General features: G+C 39.1%; 1 protein-coding gene across 4 annotated transcripts in view; it reads right to left on the reverse strand.

The window, feature by feature from the left end:
* Positions 1 to 1,714: 1,714 nt before the first annotated feature.
* The window catches only part of LOC128704434 (zinc finger protein 883), a 73,834-nt gene continuing 48,125 nt past the window's right edge, over positions 1,715 to 27,423 (reverse strand). The window contains exons 8-13 of one of the 4 annotated variants that reach the window (XM_070102937.1): positions 24,644 to 24,760; positions 14,877 to 15,104; positions 8,705 to 8,818; positions 6,588 to 6,815; positions 3,474 to 3,556; positions 1,715 to 2,414 (exon numbers count right to left, since the gene is read on the reverse strand). In XM_070102937.1, coding sequence (XP_069959038.1) covers positions 2,331 to 2,414; positions 3,474 to 3,556; positions 6,588 to 6,815; positions 8,705 to 8,818; positions 14,877 to 15,104; positions 24,644 to 24,760 — 854 coding nt within the window. In that variant the 3' untranslated portion in view covers positions 1,715 to 2,330. The remainder of the gene's footprint in view (positions 2,415 to 3,473; positions 3,557 to 6,587; positions 6,816 to 8,704; positions 8,819 to 14,876; positions 15,105 to 24,643; positions 24,761 to 27,423) is intronic. The other 3 variants (XM_070102935.1, XM_070102934.1, XM_070102936.1) reach the window with 3 other exon arrangements.

A 27,423-nucleotide genomic window follows, 5' to 3' on the forward strand; every position in this document is an offset into this window, starting at 1 on the left:
AGGATACAGCATACAGTTCCACAAGATTGTGTGGAATTAGATAGTATCTATGGAAAGGCCCTGGTTATGCATAGAATTTCAAGCAAGATACAACTTAAGACTACAAGAATACAATAGACATAATAAACACTGCACATATGTGTATTTAAAGACATTAATTCAATGAAGATAAAACATATACATACATGAGAGCAAGTTAAAAGTGTAGCATGTATGTGACAATAAGAAAAATTGGAATTATTTCAAGTCCAGCAAAAACAGATACATTATCAGAGAATTTTTTTTACAACAGGTGACAGGTAATGCAATACTGTAATTTAATAACTACAGACAATGATTAGATAACAAAGTTCAGTACAGAATATAGAAGCAGTAATGTTCATAAGGTTAAGTCAATATACTATAACAGCTGAGGTTATCTACAAAAAAATAGGCAAGTGATTTGACTTTAGTATTTAGGCACACAGTGCCTGCTTTAACTTAGTTTTAAATTAAATGAGATCATTGTAGTCTTTCAGTTCATCTCTTATGTTATTTACAAATAACCTGCACACAGGAAAATGAAACTCATAACAATGTTTTCCTTACAACCATTAACTGGTTGCAAGGAAGCAAGGAGAGAGAGCCAGAATATATATACAAGAGGAGGGAGCGGCCAGGAGTAGAACACAAGAGGTAGTAGTAGCAGTATAATGGAGAAATGGTAGTGGCAGTGACAGCAGCAGCAACAAAAAATTCCTGAATTTTTGTCCTACCCTTGTGGGTTATTAGCTCTCCTGCAGTGCTCCATTATCTTTTTTCTCTTGTTCTTAGACTGCCTCCACTACTACTACTGCTTTGCTTATACTCCACTTTCTTACTCTTGTGTCACTACCACTACTCCTGCCTTATTACCATCTCTGCTACTATTGCACTATTTACTATTATGTACTATCACCACTACCTCTACCACTACTTTTCCATTATACTACTTCCCTCCTCTCATTCTACTCCTGGTTTCCCTCCCCTCATATACATACTGGCTCTCTTCTCTTCACTTCTTTGTGAATAGTTAATGATCCAAGCCAGACTGGACTGTTTCATTCTCCTATGTGTGAGTTATTTGTGTGCTGTTCCACCCATGGTATTGTGCTGTTTTATTCTTGTAATAAAGTTGGTAGAATTACCGACAATATGTAAAGTTGTTAGGTAAGACACATATGCAACAGTTAGGTATCTTTATTTTGAAACGTTTCGCCTACACAGTAGGCTTCTTCAGTCGAGTACAGAAAAGTTGATAGACTGATTACATCGTCTTCAAGTATCTTCTGCTTCTATCAACTTTTCTGTACTCGACTGAAGAAGCCTACTGTGTAGGCGAAACGTTTCAAAATAAAGATACCTAACTGTTGCATATGTGTCTTACCTAACAACCTGTCGGTATTTTATACCAATTTAATGTTCAATATGTAAAGTAAAAGGACACAAGTGCAACTAATGTGACATTTTATTGTGGCAACGTTTCGCTCTCCAGGAGCTTTATCAAGCCATTACAAACAATACATGGACACAGAGGGTATATAAAGGCTCAGAGTGAGGTGCAATACTAGTGAGGTACCATTTTGATGTTCACTAGTGGTAGTAGTAGTAGTAGTGTATTACTTTTGTCACTACTACTACTACCACTAGTGAACATCGATATGGTACCTCACTAGTATTGCACCTCACTCTGAGCCTTTATATACCCTCTGTGTCCATGTATTGTTTGTAATGGCTTGATAAAGCTCCTGGAGAGCGAAACGTTGCCACAATAAAATGTCACATTAGTTGCACTTGTGTCCTTTTACTTTACATGTTTTATTCTTATTTTATTCCACATCTTTGGTACTTTAATTTACTTAGAATTTCTGTAATGTTCAATTAAACACAAGGGATATCAAACCAGTACTTGTTTTTGGTGTGGTGCCTATGTTATATTACAATTCTCTAGGAATAGCCTGAGTTCAGTGTCAGAATTACTTGTGACATAAGGACTGAACAGTAGTGTCAGTCAGGCACTGAAAATTAATATTAAAACCAGTGCACTGGTTTTAAGAACTAATTCTCAAAAGAAAAATGAGGATATTCTGAAACAATATACAAATTTACAGTTTCTATATACAATATATAATACTGTCCCGTAAGTATACCTTTGTATCTCCTTGTATCATGAATTCAAAAATATATTCTCCTGCATCAAAACACTCTGCACAAAAGAGCAGATTACATATATCAGAGGTATAATGTCCAAGGCTACTTGACTATTACAAATTGTTAAACAGGGTATACTAGTCAAAGAGTGTATTTGTACTCTATTGGCTGAGCAATGATGACACAAGTGTGACTCTTGGCTGCGATGATTGTGCTTCTGATGCACTTAGGGAAGATTCTTCTATCTGTATTGGGTAATAAAGCACACAAAAAACCATCAACATGATTGACTAGGAAGGAACATGAAGGAGTAACAGAGTTCGTTCACTCATCCAGATATTCAGAATGTTCAATCATACACAGTAATGTTCAAAGGTCAAAATTCTAACACAAAAAAAAAAAACTCAGATCAACAAGTCCAACAAAAATTTGTATTATCACATTCTTCAAATAATCCACATCAGCTAAAAAAGAGCATTAACCTGATAAATAAAAAAACTGACCTAAATTACAATCTATTAAATGTTCATGCAAAATGGATGAAGTGTCCTCCAGGAAGGTATTCTGAAACTGGTGAGGGGCTCTTGAATGAAGGAACTGGACTTGACCCTTCCTTCTGAATGCCTCCCAGATGCTGTATGAACCCTACAGGTTTAGAACTTGACCATTAAGATTTTATGGAATCATACACTATTGTGAGTTTTATGCAAATCAATTGGCAAATGAAACAAATTGCCACTTAATCTTTTATGCCATACTGTGTCAAAATCTTGTTTAAATTTTTGGTATACTACATCCGTGAGGATGTTGGATAATTGGAGGGAGGGGGTAAAGGAGGTTCAGAGCACTAGGGGCTTTAGAATACAACAGGACTGTGCAAGTGCTAGATCAGAGTGAATGGAGATAAGTCATCTTTGGAGTGTGAACAAGGTAGCATTTATGAAAGGATTCAGGAGTGACTGGTTAGCCAGTCTTCAGTCTTGGAGGTGTAAAGTGGTGCCTGCACATCTGGTGTGATGTCAACACACTTCTGGCAAGACAGCAACTGTATGAATGATGATGAATGTGTTATCATCTTCGGGTCACCCTGCCTTGGTAGGATTAGGTAAAAATAAATATTATACTACTGCTACTACTAATAATAATAATGGGGAAGATCTAGACCCATAGGAGCCATACAGCACCTGGAGAACAGAAGTAATCAGGCTTAATCCAAAGAAGAGTAAGGCAACTCCAATTCTCTGGTTCAAGAGCCCTTCAACATCTAAATACCTGCCTTGAAGGAAATTTGAGGGAAAGCTTACTTGCTGTAACTCTTGTGGTTGACATGTTGCTGCTGATCCCTCTTCTGTCCTGGTGCCATCACCCAGGACAACCATGTAATCATCTAAAATTATCAAAGTTTATGTAATGCAGAAAAGGTGAGATGTTTCTTAGTACATAATTTTTTTTATAGAGTTAAAAATATTTACCTAAATAATAAACTAGTTGGTTTTGGTCCTCCAAAGAAGACCCATTGTGAGGTAGTTAAGGGAATGACCCTTTTTTTGACTGTTCATATTTTATTACACAATTCAATATACAGATGCCATGGGCAAGCAGAGAAGAATCCTTCCTTCATAAGCCATGCATGTTGTAAGAGGCAACTAAAATGCCAGAAGCAAGGGGTTAGTAACCCCTTCTTCAGTATAAATTACTAAATGTAAAAAGAAGAAAAACTTGTGTTTCTTTTGTTTTGGGTCACACTGCTTCAGTGGGAGATGGCCAACATGTTAAAAATATATATAGACTAATAGCCATTACCCAACCTCAGCTCATTTCAAAGTCTAGCCCTATCTGTTGTGTACTACCACCCACTTTTGGGAGAAAGGTGGGCTAGAGAGAGTACAAGTAATGAAGAGGTGGTCAAAGAGGTATGGGATAGATTTAAGAATGCTATGCTAGAGTGTAGAGCAGAGGTTTGTAGGCACAGAGAAGTGGATATGAAGGGGAAAAGAAGTTACTGGTGGAGTGATGAGATAAAAAAGGGTGGTAGGGGAAAAAGAGTTAGCTTATAAGAGGCTCTGGGAGCATAAAAGTGATATATAAAGGGAAGAATATATAGATAGGAAAAAAAAAAAGATTAAATGAGTGGTGAAATAGTACAATTGGAGAGCCAATGAGAAAATGGGTGAGGCTTTATCAATAAATTCTGTTGAGAATAGGAATTTGAGAGGGTATACAAAAGGAAATTAAGAGTGAACAGGTGTATGGTGTAGGAGGTAGGTTACTGAAAGCAGTGAAGAGTTTTTACGAGGATAGTGAGGCTCAAGTTAGAGTATGTAGGAAAGAGGGAAATTATTTCCCAGTAAAAGTAGGCCTTAGACAAGGATGTGTGATGTCACGTGGTTGTTTAATATATTTATAGATGGGGTTGTAAGAGAAGTAAATGCGAGGGTCTTGGCAAGAGGCGTGGAGTTAAAAGATAAAGAATCACACACAAAGTGGGAGTTGTCACAGTTGCTCTTTGCTGATGACACTGTGCTCTTGGGAGATTCTGAAGAGAAGTTGCAGAGATTGGTGGATGAATTTGGTAGGGTGTGCAAAAGAAGAAAATTGAAAGTGAATACAGGAAAGAGTAAGGTTATGAGGATAACAAAAAGATTAGGTGATGAAAGACTGGATATCAGATTGGAGGGAGAGAGTATGGAGGAGGTGAATGTATTCAGATATTTGGGAGTGGACGTGTCAGCGGATGGGTCTATGAAAGATGAGGTGAATCATAGAATTGATGAGGGGAAAAGGGTGAGTGGTGCACTTAGGAGTCTGTGGAGACAAAGAACTTTGTCCTTGGAGGCAAAGAGGGGAATGTATGAGAGTATAGTTTTACCAATGCTCTTATATGGGTGTGAAGCATGGGTGATGAATGTTGCAGCGAGGAGAAGGCTGGAGGCAGTGGAGATGTCATGTCTGAGGGCAATGTGTGGTGTGAATATAATGCAGAGAATTCGCAGTTTGGAAGTTAGGAGGAGGTGCGGGATTACCAAAACTGTTGTCCAGAGGGCTGAGGAAGGGTTGTTGAGGTGGTTCGGACATGTGGAGAGAATGGAGCGAAACAGAATAACTTCAAGAGTGTATCAGTCTGTAGTGGAAGGAAGGCGGGGTAGGGGTCGGCCTAGGAAAGGTTGGAGGGAGGGGGTAAAGGAGGTTTTGTGTGCGAGGGGCTTGGACTTCCAGCAGGCATGCGTGAGCGTGTTTGATAGGAGTGAATGGAGACGAATGGTTTTTAATACTTGACGTGCTGTTGGAGTGTGAGCAAAGTAACATTTATGAAGGGGTTCAGGGAAACCGGCAGGCCGGACTTGAGTCCTGGAGATGGGAAGTACAGTGCCTGCACTCTGAAGGAGGGGTGTTAATGTTGCAGTTTAAAAACTGTAGTGTAAAGCACCCTTCTGGCAAGACAGTGATGGAGTGAATGATGGTGAAAGTTTTTCTTTTTCGGACCACCCTGCCTTGGTGGGAATCGGCCAGTGTGATAATAAAAAAAATAAGGAAAAAACAAATAAGAGTAACAAAAAAAATAGGCAATGAAAGATTGAATATTAGATTGAAGGGAAGAAGTATGGAAGAAGTAAATTTGTTTAGACAAAGAAAAAAAAATAGGTGAGTAGTGAATTGAGGCATCTGGGGAGACAGAGAACTTAATCCATAGAAGCAAAAAGGGTAAAGTACCACAGTACAGAAGTACTGTACCAACAATGTTATATTGGTGTGAAACATGGGTTTGAAATGTCGGTTCACGGAGGAAGCTGGAGACAATGGACATGTCATGTTTGAAGACAATGAGTGGTGTGATTATGCAGACAGAAGTATGGAAATTAGATGATGATTTGGGGTTACCAAAAGTATAATTCAGATGGCTGAAGAGGTGTTGTTAAGTGGTATAGGCATTTAGAGAGGATGCAGCATAATAGGATGACTAAGAGGGTACAGAAATCTGCAGTGAAAGGAAGAGTAAGGGTCATCACAGGAGAGAGGGGGTAAAGGACATCCAACACAGGCTTGTGTGAGTGCATTAGATTAGAGTGGAGAAATGAGATTTTATGACTGACATACTGTTAAAGCGTGAGAAAGGCGACATTTATGAAGATTCAGGGAAACTGGTTAGCCAGACTCAAGTCCTGGAGGTGGGAAGTAGTGCCTGAACTCTTCAAGAAGGGTGAGGATATTAAAGTTTGGAGGACTGTCTGAACTGTGATGTAAGCACATCTGGCAAGATAGTAACAGTGTGTTTTTTCTTGTTTGGGCTACCCTACCTCAGTGGGAGATGGCCGGTGAGTTAAATAACAAAATCAGACTCTTTTACACTGTAGATTTTAAAGCACAACCGTATCATCCACCAAGATGGTAACCACAACAGTCAACTAACACCTACTTACTTTCTATCTGAAGATGTATTGGTGCAAGTTGAGAAAGTGGCACAGAGGTTATGCTACCATCTTCACTGATGGTAACTGCATGACTCAGGTTAGTCCCATCTACTTCTTCAACACATTTGAGTTCTCCACCTGTCTCCTCCCCGTCATCTTCATTTTCATCTCCAACAGTGTTTTCTATACTATTATTAGCATTAGTTCCGCGTCTTTGAACCAGCCACTCTGCCAATCCTGAAAAGAACTTTGGCTGTATTAAAATCATACTTTCATATAATTTAAACTAAAAAGCAAAAACACTAAAATAGAAGTTTTTTTTATACTCTTTTCACATGGTGCAAAAGAATATAAACAGGATATAAAGAATACTCATTATAAAAATCATGCTGATACAGGAAAAGTGTACAGTAGGGTTATTACTGAAAGAATTAGAGGTAAGACAGAATGTAGGATTGCAGATGAGCAAGGAGGTTTTAGAGTGGGTAGGGGATGTGTAGATCAAGTGTTTACATTGAAGCATATATGTGAACAGATTTTAGATAAGGGTAGGGAAGTTTTTCATTCCATTTATGGATTTAGAAAAGGCATATGATAGAGTGGATAGGAGAGCAATGTGGCAGATGTTGCAAGTAAATGGAATAGGTAGTAATTTACTAAATGCTGTAATGAGTTTTTATGAGGATAGTGAGGCTGAGGTTAGGGTGTGTAGAAGAGAGGGAGACTACTTCCTGGTAAAAGTAGGTCTTAGACAGGGATGTGTAATGTCACCTAGGTGTTTAATATATTTATAGATGGAGTTGTAAAAAAAGTAAATGATAGGGTGTTTGGGAAAGGGGTGGGATTAAATTATGGGGAATCAAATACAACATGGGAATTGACACAGTTACTTTTTGCTGATGATACTGTGCTTATGGGAGACTCTAAAGAAAAATTGCAAAGGTTAGTGGACGAGTTTGGGAGTGTGTGTAAAGGTAGAAAGTTGAAAGTTAACATAGAAAAAAGTAAGGTGATGAGGGTATCAAATAATGTAGGAAAGAGGGAAATTTTTTCCCAGTAAAAGTAGGCCTTAGACAAGGATGTGTGATGTCACCGTGGTTGTTTAATATATTTTAGATAAAGAAAAATTGGATATCAAATTAGAGAGGAGTATGGAAGAAGTGAATGTTTTCAGATATTTGGGAATTGATGTGTCAGTGGATGGATTTATGAAGGATGAGGTTAACCATAGAATTGATGAAGGAAGAAAGGTGAGTGGTGTGTTGATGTATATGTGGAGACAAAAAATGCTATCGATGGAGCCAAAGAAGGGAATGTATGAAAGTATAGTGGTACCAACACTCTTATATGGGTGTGAAGCTTGGGTTGTAAATGCTGCAGCGAGGAGATGGTTGGAGGCAGTGGAGATGTCCTGTCTAAGGGCAATGTGTGGTGTAAATATTATGCAGAAAATTTCGGAGTGTGGAAATTAGGAGGTGTGGAGTTAATAAAAGTATTAGTCAAGAGGGCTGAAGAGGGGTTGTTGAGGTGGTTTGGTCATTTAGAGAGAATGGATCAAAGTAGAATGACATGGAGAGCGTATAAATCTGTAGGGGAAGGAAGGCGGGATAGGGGTCGTTCTGAAAATGGTTGGAGGGAGGGGGTAAAGGAGTGCATGAGCGTGTTAGATAGGAGTGAATGGAGACGAATGGTATTTGGGACCTGATGAGCTGTTGGAGTGTGAGCAGGGTAGTATTTAGTGAAGGGATTCAGGGAAACCGGTTATTTTTATATAGCCGGACTTGTGTCCTGGAAATGGGAAGTACAATGCCTGCACTTTAAAGGAGGGGTTTGGGATACTGGCAGTTTGGAGGGATATGTTGTGTATCTTTATACATACATGCTTCTAAACCGTTGTGTTCTGAGCACCTGTGCAAAAACAGTGATTATGTGTGAGTGAGGTGAAAGTGGTGAATGATGATGAAAGTATTTTCTTTTTGGGTCACTCTGCTTCGGTGGGAGATGGCTGACTTGTTAAAAAAAAAAAAAAAAAGGCAAAGCTTTCTGGCACTCAAAGAAAGTTGATCTTAAACAAGAAAATTTACTACATACCATACACTTCAGTAACCTATGATTAACCAACATACCTTCCTGCTGAACTCTGCAGTGTACTGCATGTTTTCTCAGCACTGAAACAGAGGACATCAATGTGCCACATCCTTCACAAGATACTGCTGACCCTGGACTCTGACCATTTTCACCTAACAAAAATACAATAGAAAGAAATTACAATATTACCGATTTACTTCATAAATGTTACTTTGCTCACACTCCAACAGCACGTCAAGTATTAAAAACCATTTGTCTCCATTCACTCCTATCAAACACGCTCACGCATGCCTGCTGGAAGTCCAAGCCCCTCGCAAAAAAAAAAAAAAAAAAAAAAAAAAAAAAAAAAAACAGAGTTTTGAATTTGAAATAGCTAATGGATTAAAATGCTTCAAATTATGAAAAACTTTCTGTGTAGGGCTCAATGAACTCCTTAAGGAAAAAAATTTGTTTGAAGACTTCCTTATTACCAGTATTATCACTTACTTGTTCAATTTGTTTCCTTCTGCCTTTTTTCCTTCATGAGTAACTTATTTTGCCAATCATCATGTGAAAATTGGTAACTCAAGCCAATCAATAATCTACACAGGCACAACAGTCTCCAAGGTTCACTGAAACCTATAATTTATACAATTTAAATCACTGTACTGTAGTACATTTGATCAGTATGAACACCTAATACTAATATGCATCCTAATAAATAGGTCTAGACCAATCTACTGAGTAAACAACACAATTTTCATTCACAGTATTTAAATATATTATTGAATGGCAGGGGTTACCAGTTCAGATTCAACGATGGCAAAAAACAATTGTCATTCACAAAGGAAAGCAAATGGTGGAAAAGGGGACATAAAGAAAAAGAAAATGATAGGGAGAAATAAATACTGGTGAATCAGGAGCCTTTTTACAAGTTGTTACTCCTACAAAGTTCTGATAAACAATATAGACATGAAGCAATGCAAAACTGGTAGGTTGGTAGACAGCAACCGCCCAGGGAGGTACTACCGTCCTGCCAAGTGAGTGTAAAACGGAAACCTGTAATTGTTTTACATGATGGTAGGACTGCTGGTGTCCGTTTTTCTGTCTCATAAACATGCAAGATTTCAGGTATGTCTTGCTACTTCTACTTACACTTAGGTCACACTACACATACATGTACAAGCATATATATACACACCCCTCTGGGTTTTCTTACTAATTCTTGTCCTTTGTTTATTTCCTCTTATCTCCATGGGGAAGTGGAACAGAATTCTTCCTCCGTAAGCCATGCGTGTTGTAAGAGGCGACTAAAATGCCAGGAGCAAGGGGCTAGTAACCCCTTCTCCTGTATATATTACTAAATGTAAAAGGAGAAACTTCCGTTTTTCCTTTTGGGCCACCCCGCCTCGGTGGGATACGGCCGGTGTGTTGAAAGAAAGAAGAATATATATATAGGGAAGTGGAAAAGAATTCTTCCATAAGCCACATGTGTCGTAAGAGGTAACTAAAATGCTGGGAGAAAGGGACTAGTAACTCCTTTGATATACCTTAGAAGAGTTTTGAGAGTTTAACTACTCTCAGAGCCTGGCCATGGGCCAGGCTCATCAGCAACAGCCTGATTAACCAGGCTGTTGCTGCTGGAGGCCTGCTGCCCCACATATCCATCACAGCCTGGTTGATCTGGCACCTGGTGAAGATACTTGTCCAGTTTACTCTTGAAGGCTTCTACACTTGTTCCAGCCATGTTTCTGATATCTTCTGGTAAGATGTTGAATAGTCTGGGACCCTAGATGTTGATACAGTTCCCTTATTGTCCCCACCACACCCCTGCTCCTCACTGGGTTTATTTTACACTTCCTCCCATATCTCTCACTCCAGTATGTTGTTGTTGCAGTGTGCAAATTTCAGACCACGCCCTCGAGTACTTTCCAGGTGTATATTATCATGCATCTCTCTCTCCTCCGCTGCAATGAGTACATGTTCAAGACTTGAAGGCGTTCCCAGTAATTTAGGTGCTTTACTGGCTCAATGTAAACCGTAAATGATCTCTGTATTTGTTCCAGCTCTGATATTTCTTCTGCTTTGAATGGGGCCATCAGCACTGAGCTATATTCTAAATGAGGGAGCACTAGTGATTTGAAAAGTGTCATCATTGGCATTACTGTATTTCCCTTGTTTGAAAGTTCTCAATACCCACCCTGTCATCTTCCTGGCCGTTGTGATCTTTGTCTTGGTATGTTCCTTAAAAGAAAGGTTGGCTGACATAATTATTCCCAGGTCTTTCATGCATTCTTTTCATTCTATATAGTGACCCTCTTGAGTTTTGTGTATAGTGTTCCTTTTGAGTTCTTCATTCTTTCCATACCTAAGCAGCTGGAACTTATCCCCATTGAATGTCACGTTGTTCTCCACTGCCCACTGGAGAACCCTGCTTATGTCTTCCTGTAATTTTTTCAGTGTCCTCTACTATAATGACTTTCATGCTTATTTTTAGTGTCATGTGCAAATGATGATACAAAAGTGTGATGGGTGTTTTGATCTATGTCCGCTATAAGGATGAGAAACAGCAGAGGTGCCAGGAGAGTGGCTTGGGGCACCGAGCTCTTGACCTCGCTGATGCTGGATATTGCTCTGTTTACTATTACTTGTTGTGTTCTGTGTTAGGAACCCGAAAGTCCATCTGCCTACCTTTCCCATAATGCCCATGGCCCTCATTTTGTGCGCTATCACTCCATGACAGCATTTGTCAAACGCCTTTGCAAAATCTGTGTAAATCACATCTGCATTTTGGTCTTCTTCCAATGTCTCTGTAATTCTGTCATAATGGTTCAGCAGCTGTGACAGGCATGATCGTCCTGCTCTAAAACCATACTGGTTTGGGTTATGCTGGTCCATGAAATTTGTAATCTGCCATCTCACCACTTTTTCGAAGATTTTTACTATGTGAGAAGTTAGGACTACTGGTCTGAAATTTTTAGCTAGTGCTCTACTACCTCCCTTATGCAAAGGAGTTATGTCTGCACTCTAACAGGCCTCCAGTATTTCACCTAGATCTAAGCTCTTTCTCCAAAGAATACTGAGGGCTCGTGCTAGTGGTACTTTGCACTTTATAAATAGAGCATTCCATGAATCTGGTCCAGGTGCTGAGTGAGTGGGCATGTTGTCCATTTCTTTTTTGAAATCTATGGGATTTGTACTAATGTCCATTAGTTGGTCTGCACGGCCTTCTGCTGGAGTGAAAAATATTTCTTCATTTTCTACCTTGCTGTCATTTAGTGAGTTGTTGAACACCGACTCATACTGTTCTTTTAGGATATCACTCATTTCCTGTTCATCGTCAGTATACGAATCTCCTCTCAATAATGGTCCAATTCTACAGGTAGTTTTTAGTTTGGATTTTGAATAGGAATAGAAATATTTTGGGTTTCTTGCAATGTCCTGTATGGCCCTGTGTTCCTTTTGTACTTCTTCTGTTAGGCATGACATCCTGAGTTTTTGCTCTAATTCAGCGATCTCTCAGCTAAGCCTATCTTTCCTCTATTGCAACATATTTGTGCTTTTAAGCAATTCAGTAACCCATTTTCTTCTGTACCATCTCCTATGCTTCTCTCTATATTTGATCTTCTGGGTTTTCTCAATGATACATGCTTCATACATACTTCGTATGCTTCTGTATTCAGCTTCTCTAAGCACTGGTGGGGATTCAGGATGCTCATGTCTGATTCCTAGGATATGTCTGATAACTCTTGGTTTATTTTTTCCCAGTCAATTCTATGGTTGTTAAAATTAAATTTGCTGAACATTCCGTCTCTAACATTAGTGGTGCAGTTCCCTAACCCTGAGGTAATACTCGTTTGAACTTCTATGATGTTGTGATCAGAATATATGTATTGCTTTTGTAACTGTTATGTCTCTGGAATGAGGGTAAGGGTGCACATGGCACTTGCACAATGTTCCCATATAATTACACCATATATTGTACACTATTGCTTGGGATTAATTAAGATTACTCTTATCCACAATTTCAGTTCACTATATCACTGCCTATTCATGTCCTTATCCCTCGTTATATCACTTATACGAAAGTTCAATATTCATCTGATTGTTTAGTCCACTTCTCTGTTGACCTCTGGCAATAATTATTCCCTATATTATACATTATGTATTGGGTATTTGTCAGATTGTTGTAATCCATAATTTAAGATCACTATATCACTGAACATCAATATTTCGTCACTCACTATGTCACTCGCTATATTACATATGATAAGATGAGTAACAATCCTTCAGTATAGAACACGACCCACCGTGTGGAAACACCTTTAGGCCTAGTTCACAACCTGCTCCCCTTCTACACTTTTACTAATAATTATATCTTATATTTTCCTGACATTTTAACAATAGTCCTTTTTTGTTTCTTAACTTTTCTGCTCTTGGAATTTATGTTAGTTCCTGATCTTTCTTATTTCCCCTCACTGATCTACACTCACTGCTAGTCACAAACCATTCACTGTATGGCACCCTCCAGTTACAGCTGTTATCCTGATGCCCAGCACTCTACACTTGACACTATAATCTATATTTTTATCTCTTCAGTGATCACTGATATTTCCTTAATGTAGGGTTTAAATGAGAATATCAATAAGTTCTGCACACGCCTATTTTCCGCACTCTGTCCCCTGCTGTACAGTCAGAGAAATGTAAATTTGACTGAGCTCAAACACGCGCGACTTTTTCACCTGGCACCAACTTACATGTGTATAAATTATTAAATTTAAAAAGAATACTTTTGTTTTTCTTTTTAGGTCACTCTGCCTCGGTGGGATAGGGCCAGGGCGTTGAAAGAAAGATATACACATACAAAAATCTTTAAAACAATTTAAAAAAATGATGTTTAAAGACAAAACTCTGAAGGCATACTGAATATGAGAGCTGGAAGTAAAAACAACCCAATTCTGTATATAGAACAAATTGCTCAAAGAATTAGTACAGGTCAGCCATCACTAATCTGGCACTAATTTCCCTAGCATAATTTCAAATTTCCAGGGACGCCACACCAACCTGCTGCTACTGTTTGGTGGCGCTACATGCTACATAGGTTAGTTAAATTTCTTTTTTTCCATTTATTGCTATAACCTGCTCACTTCTAGCCCTAGCCATGGTTCTAATAAATAAAAGAAATGCTTTTTCTTGTGTAAAGCATATACACCATACATTGTACATAAAAGACAGTGGCTTTGAAGCCACTGTTGGTTGCCATGAGCTCAGCTCACTCAGATAAGCTCTGACTGGTAAATTTGGGCCTACATATGAGAGAATAGGTCTGTGTGTTAAGTATGCACTATAAAAAAAATCTTGCAGCACGCAGTGCATAATGAGAAAAAAAAAGCAACCGTGTTTATAGTATAAAACAGTGATGTGTGGTTTCCGTATGATTTTTATGGTTGCATCCTCGTTTGATAGAATGGAAGATACATTACAGAAATAGATATGATTTCGATTGGTTTCATGACAAAGTACCTTGAAATTGAGCTCAAACTAGTGGAAATGTTCAATTTTGCCAATGTTCAAGAGTAAACACATGACATCACCATCCAATATGTGTCCAATTGGCTGATTTAATACACAGTCATGAATGGCTTGACATTATTTACACAATTATTACAATAATGCAGTAGTCTACATAACAGTAAATCTTCTATTTTCTTTTTGTGTGAATAAAAATTCAAAATGGAAAGCAAGCACAATATAAGAGAGGTCTGGAGATGTGACTAATGAACAGAGAAAATGTTATTTTGGTGCTAGGAATGTTTGCATTGTTTATTCTGGACCCTATTGTGAAAATGGCATCTTTTGAAATTTGTGTTAAACTGGCCAACTCACTGATTTCTGACCACTTTACTGGGTAGTTGAAATAGGTAAATGGGTATTTTCTTGTACTCAGTCTACAGAATAGAAGGAATACTAGTGAAATAGCTATGATTTTGGTAGACTGGAACAATGGAATGGGCCAAAAATAGGGCATGAAGTGGGTGAAATCACCGATTCATAAATATCGCCATTGGGTTAAGTGTATTCTAACCTAACCACTCTGTAATCCGGCAAAAATCACTAATCTGGCACCCTTCACGTCCTGATGGTGCCAGATTAGTGAAGGTCAACCTGTATTTTGCTTTTATCATGAACTGCCATAAACCTAAAAAAATCTAAAACAATGCTAATAATTACAGTGAGAATTTGAAGGCTCAGCAATGGTGATAAGTTCTGTTTCTTCAGTGTCAGCTGTGTGAATAACAAATATATGATGTTTCATTTCTCCTCCTTCCTTCTCCTCAGCTCCCTTGTTTTCATTGTTAATGTCTTCCTCTTCACTATCTCTGTCCTCTATTGTCCTTTTATCTCTTCCATTCTCTACATTAAGCTGAGTAATAAGGATGCTCTGCTTCCCTGGTTCATCTACAAAATAAATTCATTCATTCACAAAACACATTGCTTTTAATTCCAAAACAGCAGCACACTTATGCTACCAACATCAACAAAAAATTTATTTTCTACACTATCAGTACTACAGAGGATGCTGGCTCCAATTGGTTAGTTTATCTGTATTCAGAAGTGTTGGCTTTGATATATCAAGAAATAGTTTAAATTTGTTCTGAGAATGAAAATACAAAGATAAAGTGAACATAAAAGACAAAAAGAAGAGCAACGAAATAAAAAAAAATAAAGGAAAAACAGGAAACAGTACCGATAGGAATTTTAATGTGGAGATATACAAATAACATTTATATGATAGGGCAGATAGGGAAACAATGTAGCAGAGGTTGGAAATGTATGGAATAGGTAGTGGTTTACTTAAAGCAGTAAAATTTTTTTATGCCAATAGTAAGGCTCAGATTAGAATATGTAGGAATGAGGGGGATTATTTCCCTGCCAAAGTTGACTTTAGATAGGGCTGTGTGTCATCAAGGCTGTTTATATTTATAGATGTACTGCAAAAGAAATGAATGTTAGGGTGATAGGGAGAAGTGTGGGATTAACCCTTTCAGGGTCCAAGGCCAAAATCTGAAGTGGTGCTCCAGTGTCCAAGAAATTTTGAAAAAAAAAAAAAAAAAAATATTTTTTCTTACAGAATTAAAGAGCATATTTTTGTGAAGGTAATAAGACAAAAAAAAAATTCTGATCAGTACTTACCGAGATACAGTGCCAAGAAGTTTGTCGAAAATGATGTGGTGGCGGCAACATCGACGAATTCCACTTACGCGCATTACATTATTTTGCGGTTTTTGTTGTTTTTTCTTTTCTTTTCCAATTTTTTTCTATTCCTACTAACATTTGGGGCCTGAGAGACCAATACTGTATATAATGTATATATATAAACTCACTGTATTGAACACAATAACTGCACTAAAGTTATTATCATATTATTGTTTACCACTGTTGTTTATTACAATAAACATGCACAAATCTTGTATAATACTAATGTTCTATCATATATTTACATATTTACAATCACTGGACATGGTTTTAGAACTGCTGGAGCTTGTGGAACTCCTTGAAACAAGGCACCATGCACAGAGGCACCTTACATTCCTCACACATAAATCGAGTGTCTTTGCGTCTTTGTTGCCGTCTTTTTGTTTGTGCACAGACGATGCATCTCTTCTGAGCAAATTTCTTCTGAGTTGAAGGAAGTTGTATTATGAAATGATCACCTTCCCTCCTCAAACGCTTGGGTATATCCTGAGGAATTCGAGGACCGTGTTGTATAGCAGGTGTTGTTACCTGGTACTTCATTATGAGTTGTCTGACAACAGACAAACAAAATTCACCATACGGTGGTCTGTTGCCAGTCTTTATTTGGTACATATTATATGCATTGAGCATTGAAATGTCCATGAGATGGAAGAAAAGTTTCATGTACCACTTGTAACTCTTACGAACACAGTCAACAAACCAATCTGCATGTCACATTTGTCAACCAAGCGCATGTTTTGTGTATAATCAATCACTGTCACTGGTTTTCGAATACGTTCATTAGTCACTCGATCAACGTTGCCACTGTCTTGCATTTCATTACGGTGAATGGTTGTCAACAATGTGACATCTCGTTTGTCATGCCACCGTAATGCCATGATGTCATTGGCAGTAAACACCTGCACGTCATCACCACGAGCACCTGCGTTGAGTCTGGGCATATGTTTACGATTAGAACGCACTGTGCCACACACATCTGTCTTGTTCACTCACATGAAATCACTGAGTAATGGGCTTGTGTACCAGTTATCGGTATATAATGTATGCCCCTTACCAAGATAAGGTGCCATCATGTTTCTCACTACATCACCTGAGATACCCAATAACATCTTGGTATCTTTCAATGTTTTACTACCCGTGTATACAACAATATCCAACACCAGGCCACTGTCACAATCACAGAGTACAAACAGTTTTATACCAAAGCGTTTCCTCTTGCTCGGTATATACTGCTTGAATGACAGTCTACCTTTGAACAAAATCAAAGACTCGTCAATTACAAGATTCTTGAATGGATAAAAGTACAGTATATGCTGAACTTTTGTCTGAGATACATGAAAACATTTCTAATCTTGTATAACCTGTCACTTCTGTCAGGCCTGGTTTTGTCAGAGAAGTGCAACATACGTAAGAGTAAGATAAACCTGTTCACTGGTATGATTTCACTGAAGACCGGGGTAGAAATTAGCCGATCTGTGGACCAGTATGCTTTTATATTATGCTTATAGACGTGAGGCATAAGCATTATTGTTGCAAAAAGCAAATACATTTCTGCAACAGTCGTCTCTTTCCACCTGTGTAGTCTTGACTGTGGTGATAAGATCGTATTTGCCATGGTGTACTCAAAATACTTATTACTTTCCCTGACAATAATTTCCATCAATTGCTGGTCAAAGAATAATTCAAAGAATTCCAGTTCATTGGCCGTGGTTCCAAGGGGACAAGTAGGTAGAATTCCACTTTGAGAGTCATCAAAGTGGTGAGGCTTGGGAACAAAATTGGGATTTTGCTGCCAATCCCACATACGGTTTGCTGGTGGATACTGGACATCATAGGCTGGTTGTGCGGGTGGTTGTGGTTGTGGTGGGCTGGTGGCTGGCGCTCCGCTTTGTCCTTGAACTGACGAGTCAGCAGCATGGGTCCCAGCGTGGCCTGGTGAGTCACGCATGGCGGTGCCACTACCACCGCCACTACCATCACCACTAACACCATCCACTGATGCCTGTGGTCTATCCATGCCAAGTGTAGCCACATCATCCTATCACTACCTAAAACTGGTGTTGGGGCCATGGGATGTACTCCGGGATGTACTCCGTCCCCTGGGCACAGCATAGGGTACACTACCCGAGCGCATGTGGCGGCGAACATACCGACGCTTCACTGGTGAATATGATTCCTCACTATCACTACTTGAATGATCGTCGAGCGCAATAAAATCACAGTCCACGTCACTATCATCATCATTACTGAAGTCAGAGGCCTGGCCACGCGAAAATATTAGTTTTCTCTTGCGATGAGGAACAACCGACCGTGAGTCATGAGTGCCCACACCAGAGGTAGAAGGTTGAGGATCGTCAGGGTTTTCTGCACTATTATCGATATCCTGGTCATTCTTTTCGGTCACTAACTGATCAAAGCCGTAGAATTTGTCTTCATTTCCACTTCCATCAGTGTCAGAACTATCAGATAGGAAGAGGAGAGTCCCAATTTTCCGGGGAGTGAGAGCTGACTTGCGACGAGGCATGGTGAACAAGGGTAACTGAGCCGGCGTTCCCACAATGCTATGCGGGCGCCTAGATTTTTTGTTTATGGCGCACACCCACCACGTAGACCCGTTCTCTCACATGTAGGCCTATGAGCGTTTTCGCGCTAAATTTGACGGCGCAAGAATTTTGGCGTAGATCTACAGTTTGGACACTCAATGTAAAGCTCTACGGGACGGACCCTGAAAGGGTTAAATGATGACGAATCTGACACAAAGTGGGAATTGTCACAATTGTTATTTGCCGATGACATAGTGCTTTTGAGAAATACTGAAGATAAGTTACTAAGGTAGGTGGAATAATTTGGGAGGGTTTTGGATACTGGCTGTTTGGAGTGATATTTAAATTGTCGTATCTGAGTGCCTCTGCAAAGACAGTGATTGTGTGTGAATGATAGTGAAAGTGTTGAATGATGGTGAAGGTCTTTCTTTCCTTTTTGGGTCACCTTGCCTTGGTGGGAGACAGCCAATGTGTTGAAATAAAAGAAGGAAATTAAAAGTAGAAAAAAAAAAAAGTAATGAAAGACTGGATATAAGATTGGAGGGAGGGAATGTGGAGGAAGTGAATGAATTCAGATACAGTGGAACCTCTACTTGCGAGCGTGTCCACGTGCAAGTTTTTCCAAATACGAGCAGTCGATGGGTCGATTTTTTGCTTCCATATGCGAGCAAAATTTCCACAAGCGAGCAGACCTCAAGGTAGGTTCCTTGACACTGGTGAGGGGCTCTTGCTCTTGATCTCGGGAATTGTATCTCATTTGTTTGTTGGACTATCTTATTGAAACTTGGGCATTGTATGATGGAAAGATGCTTCTTAACATACACCAAAAATGAAAGAAATCTAAGCATAAATAATGAAGTACACTTCTCAGCAATTAGCCACCCCTTAGTGGTAATTTTGAATGATTTTTATGGTTGTATTCTCGTTTTTTGGTCTCATTTGATAGAATGGAAGATATATTACAGAAATAGATATGATTTTGATTGCTTTCACAATGAAAAGTACCTTGAAATAAAGCTCAACCTAGGAGAAATGGTCCATTGCTTGGCTGTTTCAGTGTAAACAAATGACGTCACTGTCCATTCCAATATGCAGTCGTGAATGGGTTGACATATTTATACAATTATTGCAATGAGGAATAACAGTAAATCTTATATTTTTTGTGTGAATAAAAATTACAAATAATTTATATAATAAATTATTTGTAATTATTTGGAGTGGTTGGTGCAATTATTTAATAAATGTATGGAAGAGGGTAAGGTACCTAGGGATTGGCAGAGAGCATGCATAGTTCCTTTGTATAAAGGCAAAGGGGATAAAAGAGAGTGCAAAAATTATAGGGGGATAAGTCTGCTGAGTATACCTGGTAAAGTGTATGGTAGAGTTATTATTGAAAGAATTAAGAGTAAGACAGAAAATAGGATAGCAGATGAACAAGGAGGCTTTAGGAAAGGTAGGGGGTGTGTGGACCAGGTGTTTACAGTGAAACATATAAGTGAACAGTATTTAGATAAGGCTAAAGAGGTCTTTGTGGCATTTATGGATTTGGAAAAGGCGTATGACAGGGTGGATAGGGGGGCAATGTGGCAGATGTTGCAAGTGTATGGTGTAGGAGGTAGGTTACTGAAAGCAGTGAAGAGTTTTTACGAGGATAGTGAGGCTCAAGTTAGAGTATGTAGGAAAGAGGGAAATTATTTCCCAGTAAAAGTAGGCCTTAGACAAGGATGTGTGATGTCACCGTGGTTGTTTAATATATTTATAGATGGGGTTGTAAGAGAAGTAAATGCGAGGGTCTTGGCAAGAGGCGTGGAGTTAAAAGATAAAGAATCACACACAAAGTGGGAGTTGTCACAGCTGCTCTTTGCTGATGGCACTGTGCTCTTGGGAGATTCTGAAGAGAAGTTGCAGAGATTGGTGGATGAATTTGGTAGGGTGTGCAAAAGAAGAAAATTAAAGGTGAATACAGGAAAGAGTAAGGTTATGAGGATAACAAAAAGATTAGGTGATGAAAGATTGAATATCAGATTGGAGGGAGAGAGTATGGAGGAGGTGAATGTATTCAGATATTTGGGAGTGGACGTGTCAGCGGATGGGTCTATGAAAGATGAGGTGAATCATAGAATTGATGAGGGGAAAAGAGTGAGTGGTGCACTTAGGAGTCTGTGGAGACAAAGAACTTTGTCCTTGGAGGCAAAGAGGGGAATGTATGAGAGTATAGTTTTACCAACGCTCTTATATGGGTGTGAAGCATGGGTGATGAATGTTGCAGCGAGGAGAAGGCTGGAGGCAGTGGAGATGTCATGTCTGAGAGCAATGTGTGGTGTGAATATAATGCAGAGAATTCGTAGTTTGGAAGTTAGGAGGAGGTGCGGGATTACCAAAACTGTTGTCCAGAGGGCTGAGGAAGGGTTGTTGAGGTGGTTCGGACATGTAGAGAGAATGGAGCGAAACAGAATGACTTCAAGAGTGCATCAGTCTGTAGTGGAAGGAAGGCGGGGTAGGGGTCGGCCTAGGAAAGGTTGGAGAGAGGGGGTAAAGGAGGTTTTGTGTGCGAGGGGCTTGGACTTCCAGCAGGCATGCGTGAGCGTGTTTGATAGGAGTGAATGGAGACAAATGGTTTTTAATACTTGACGTGCTATTGGAGTGTGAGCAAAGTAACATTTATGAAGGGGTTCAGGGAAACCGGCAGGCCGGACTTGAGTCCTGGAGATGGGAAGTACAGTGCCTGCACTCTGAAGGAGGGGTGTTAATGTTGCAGTTTAAAAACTGTAGTGTAAAGCACCCTTCTGGCAAGACAGTGATGGAGTGAATGATGGTGAAAGTTTTTCTTTTTCGGGCCACCCTGCCTTGGTGGGAATCGGCCAGTGTGATAATAAAAAAAAAATAATAATAATAACGATAATAATAATAATACAGTGGAACCTCAAATTTCGAACTTAATCCGTTCCAGGAGCTAGTTCTAAATTCGAAAAGTCTGAAATTCGAAGCAATATTTCCCATAAGAAATAATGGAAATACAATTAATGTGTTCCAGAAACCCAAAAATATTCACAAAAAAAAAAAAAAACATTTTATAGAGATTAATTACAGTTTTACATAGACACAACAAATGCTATAGTCTTTAATTATGTATAGTAATATAAAATAACATTTTTACTTACCTTTATTGAAGATTGGTGATGGCATCTGGAAGATAGGGAGGAGGAGAGAGGGAGTTGGGGTTATTGTTTGGAAGGAGAATCCCCCTCCATGAGGACTTCCGGTATCAAAGCCCTCTCTGGGGTTACTTCCCTTCTCTGTATTTTAATGCCACTAGGACCAGCTTGAGTTACTGGACCCCAGTCTCACAAAATAACTGTCTACAGTCCTCTGTTTCTGTCTCACAAAATAACTATCCACAGTTGTCTGTTTCTGTCTCACAAAATAACTGTCCACAATCGTCTGTTTGTCTCACAAAATAACTCCACAGTCATCTGTTTCTGTCTCACAAAATAACTGTCCACAGTCGTCTGTTTCTGTTTCACAAAATAACTGTCCACAATCGTCTGCTTCTCACAAAACTCCACAGTCATCTGTTTCTGTCTCGCAAAATAACTGTCCACAGTTGTCTGTTTCTGTCTCACAAAATAACTGTCCACAATCGTCTGTTTGTCTCACAAAATAACTCCACAGTCATCTGTTTCTGTCTCACAAAATAACTGTCCACAGTCCTCTGTACATCCTGGCAAGCTCAACAAGTCTCACTCCAATCTCATACTTCTGTATTATTTTCTTCTTCACATCTATGGTGCTTCTCACTTTCTTTACCACAGGGGTACCGCTAGCAAGTTTCTTTGGGCCCATGGCAGCTTATTTCACAGCCCCACAAGCACTAAACACAATTAAATAATCGTAAAATGTGTGAATGAGATCGCAGGTTAGTGTTCACTCAAGCATAAACAAAGCTAGACTGCTCACTGCGCCTGCGCGGGTGTAGACAGCCTGTACTGTCAGAATAGACAGCCTAAGCCGTCTGTTCTGACTAGTTCATATTTCGCGGCATTTAAGTGCTGCACTCTGTAGGCTCACCCAGGTCAGTGGGAGGCTGAGCCCATTCGGTCTCACTCCCAGGTCGACCGACTTGATAGGCACAAGTGCTCCCCCTCCACGGACTGGCTTGCGGTCATTCCCTCTCACTGCCCGTTGTGTACTCACTCCTATCCAATTAAAGCCAAACTAGTCCACGGCCGTATCATTGCTACCTACGCTACCTCCATCGGCACTAAACCGCTGTTCAGCAGCAAGAACAGTAATAACACGGGGACACAGACAGAGCGGGCCAGCGGACAGGTCCCGTACCCGGCGGTCTGAAAATAGGGGCGCGTTCAATAATAGGGACACAGTTTGTCCGAAAAAATGGTCTTATTTTCGAAACGTTCGATATGTGATACATTCGATTTTTAAGGTTCCACTGTATGTATAATATGAATAATAACAATACGTATAATAATAATAATAATAATAATAATAATAGTATAACACAATAATAATAATATGTATAATAATAATACATATATAATAATAATGTACTACATATAATAATTATAATAATAGACGGCTTCAAAAGGCCGTCACTAGATGGCAGTGTTTACCACAACAAAGAGGGAGCGGTTGTGGCTGCCTCCACCTGTTACATAATGACATATTTTATTCATTCTAGAGTATATATCGTGTTTCTATGTTATTTATATTGTCTGTTATGTCATATTAGATGAACTGTGATATATAAATAAGCAGTATAGATGATATTAGTGAAATTATTCATCAAGAATTTTGCCCGGTCTCCAGACAAACTCTCGTCCACCGCCGACACCGCCCATACCACTACATGAATGACATATTTTATTCATTCTAGAGTATATATCATGTTTCTATGTTATTCATATTGTTTGTTATGTCATACTAGATGAACTGTGATAGATAAATAAGCCGTATAGATGATATTAGCGAAATTATTCATGAAGTATTTTGCTCGGTGTCCTGACAAACTCTCGTCCACCGCCGACACCACTACATGAATGACATATTCATTTTAGAGTATATATCAGGTTTCTATGTTATTTATATTGTTTATTATGTCATATTAGATGAAGTGAGATAGATAAATAAGCCTTAGAGTTGATATTAGTGAAATTAATGAAGTACAGAATTCCACTGGAACGGATTAATTGCATTTCAATTAATTTAAATGAGGAAAATTGACTCTGCAAACGAGCAAATCCAGTTGCGAGCAAGGTCATGGAATGGATTAAACTCGCAAGTAGAGGTTCCACTGTATTTGGGTGTAGACATGTTCATGACTCAAGAAATCGTAATGACACGATTGCAAACAAACCATACCCCCAGCCGGGATTGAACCCGCGGTCATAGAGTCTCAAAACTCCAGCCTGTCACGTTAGCCACTAGACCAGCTAGCCACAATAAGATTCATCCAACTTATTGTGGCTAGCTGGTCTAGTGGCTAACGCGACGGGCTGGAGTTTTGAGACTATGACCGCGGGTTCAATCCTGGCCGGGGGTATGGTTAGACATGTTCATAGATGGGTCTATGAAAGACAAGGTGAACCATGGAATAAGCAAGGCAAAAAAAAGTAGGTGGTGTGCTGAGGCATCTATAGAAAAAAATTTATCTATGGAGTCAAAAAAAAAAGGATAATGTGCCATAGTATAGTGGTACCAACACTTTTATATGGTGTAAGGGAAGAACAAGAAAATATATATCAAAACTTAATTTTTTAATATTAAAATAATATAAAAAATGTAAATAACAGAAATGGTTAAAAAAATATACTGCTAGATCGATGTGGGAACATCTCTTAGAAAGTTATTTTAACAACTTTCTAAGAGAGTGTTGTATAATACAGTAGCTGTTAATGTTTCATAAGCAGAAAAAATGTATAGTAATTACAATATAAAATAATTTAAGTATTGTATTCTACAACTATCTGTACCTAAAAATCAATTATAAATATCAATAGGTTATATTTCTTTATTGTATTAAGTTAAGAAGCCACAAAAACTGCCAATGACATTCTCGATATGAAGAATGTAACTGGCAATTTGAAGGTACAGTATTCAGTTTACAACAGTTTATTCTACTGCTCAATTTTGAAAACTATAACATCAGTCACATATTACTACAGTTAAATGTTTCCTTACCCTGTTGTTGATCAGCGTTTGTAAGTCGAAGTATGTTGGCAGATGCAGGCAAGTTTCCTTTCTCTTTCCCATGAAGACCCTTTACATGTCTCGAACAAGCAGCAAGTTCATGGAAGCCTGACAGAGAAAGCACTTATATATTGTACATAGTCTAAGGATAGATTAAAAAAAAATATTTTACTCTTTTTAAAGTGCCTGCACTCTAAAGAAAGGGTAAGGATGTTGCAATTCAGAGGGTCATATTAATGTGCTGTTGGCACACTTCTTGCAAGACAGTGAGTGAATGAATGATGGTGAGTGTGTTTTCTCTTTTTGGGGTAACCCTACCTCAGTGGATGATGGCTAGAGTTTAAAAAAGTACCAAACCAACCTATCTCTAATTTTCCTGTTGATTTTACTAATTTACAGTTTTTAATGAGGTGTACAAAACTTATTACGTAAACACTAAAACACACAACATACTTTTAAGTTTATTAATTTTTTTTAATAATATAAATCACATAGGTACTGTAAATTTTAATCTAAAGTAGTGAACTGTTTCCTTACTGATTCAATAATACTGAGCAATGAAACAGAAATAATAAAGTTATTATTTTTTATTATCACACTGGCCGATTCCCACCAAGGCAGGGTGGCCCGAAAAAGAAAAACTTTCACCATCATTCACTCCATCACTGTCTTGCCAGAAGGGTGCTTTACACTACAGTTTTTAAACTGCAACATTAACACCCCTCCTTCAGAGTGCAGGCACTGTACTTCCCATCTCCAGGACTCAAGTCCGGCCTGCCGGTTTCCCTGAATCCCTTCATAAATGTTACTTTGCTCACACTCCAACAGCACGTCAAGTATTAAAAACCATTTGTCTCCATTCACTCCTATCAAACACGCTCACGCATGCCTGCTGGAAGTCCAAGCCCCTCGCACACAAAACATCCTTTACCCCCTCCCTCCAACCTTTCCTAGGCCGACCCCTACCCCGCCTTCCTTCCACTACAGACCGATACACTCTTGAAGTTATTCTGTTTCGCTCCATTCTCTCCACATGTCCAAACCACCTCAACAACCCTTCCTCAGCCCTCTGGACAACAGTTTTGGTAATCCCGCACCTCCTCCTAACTTCCAAACTACGAATTCTCTGCATTATATTCACACCACACATTGCTCTCAGACATGACATCTCCACTGCCTCCAGCCTTCTCCTCGCTGCAACATTCATCACCCATGCTTCACACCCATATAAGAGCGTTGGTAAAACTATACTCTCATACATTCCCCTCTTTGCCTCCAAGGACAAAGTTCTTTGTCTCCACAGACTCCTAAGTGCACCACTCACCCTTTTCCCCTCATCAATTCTATGATTCACCTCATCTTTCATAGACCCATCCGCTGACACGTCCACTCCCAAATATCTGAATACGTTCACCTCCTCCATACTCTCTCCCTCCAATCTGATATCCAATCTTTCATCACCTAATCTTTTTGTTATCCTCATAACCTTACTCTTTCCTGTATTCACTTTCAATTTTCTTCTTTTGCACACCCTACCAAATTCATCCACCAATCTCTGCAGCTTCTCTTCAGAATCTCCCAAGAGCACAGTGTCATCAGCAAAGAGCAACTGTGACAACTCCCACTTTATGTGTGATTCTTTATCTTTCAACTCCATGCCTCTTGCCAAGACCCTGGCATTTACTTCTCTTACAACCCCATCTATAAATATATTAAACAACCACGGTGATATCACACATCCTTGTCTAAGGCCTACTTTTACTGGGAAATAATTTCCCTCTTTCCTACATACTCTAACTTGAGCCTCACTATCCTCGTAAAAACTCTTCACTGCTTTCAGTAACCTACCTCCTACACCATACACCTGCAACATTGCCCCCCTATCCACCCTGTCATACGCCTTTTCCAAATCCATAAATGCCACGAAGACCTCTTTAGCCTTATCTAAATACTGTTCACTTATATGTTTCACTGTAAACACCTGGTCCACACACCCCCTACCTTTCCTAAAGCCTCCTTGTTCATCTGCTATCCTATTCTCCGTCTTACTCTTAATTCTTTCAATAATAACTCTACCATACACTTTGCCAGGTATACTCAACAGACTTATCCCCCTATAATTTTTGCACTCTCTTTTATCCCCTTTGCCTTTATACAAAGGAACTATGCATGCTCTCTGCCAATCCCTAGGTACCTTACCCTCTTCCATACATTTATTAAATAATTGCACCAACCACTCCAAAACTATATCCCCACCTGCTTTTAACATTTCTATCTTTATCCCATCAATCCCGGCTGCCTTACCCCCTTTCATTTTACCTACTGCCTCACGAACTTCCCCCACACTCACAACTGGCTCTTCCTCACTCCTACAAGATGTTGTTCCTCCTTGCCCTATACACAAAATCACAGCTTCCCTATCTTCAACAACATTTAACAATTCCTCAAAATATTCCCTCCATCTTCCCAATACCTCTAACTCTCCATTTAATAACTCTCCTCTCCTATTTTTAACTGACAAATCCATTTGTTCTCTAGGCTTTCTTAACTTGTTAATCTCACTCCAAAACTTTTTCTTATTTTCAACAAAATTTGTTGATAACATCTCACCCACTCTCTCATTTGCTCTCTTTTTACATTGCTTCACCACTCTCTTAACCTCTCTCTTTTTCTCCATATACTCTTCCCTCCTTGCATCACTTCTACTTTGTAAAAACTTCTCATATGCTAACTTTTTCTCCCTTACTACTCTCTTCACATCATCATTCCAC

Source organism: Cherax quadricarinatus, chromosome 84 (genome assembly GCF_038502225.1).
Source record: "Cherax quadricarinatus isolate ZL_2023a chromosome 84, ASM3850222v1, whole genome shotgun sequence".
Classification (NCBI taxonomy): domain Eukaryota; kingdom Metazoa; phylum Arthropoda; class Malacostraca; order Decapoda; family Parastacidae; genus Cherax; species Cherax quadricarinatus.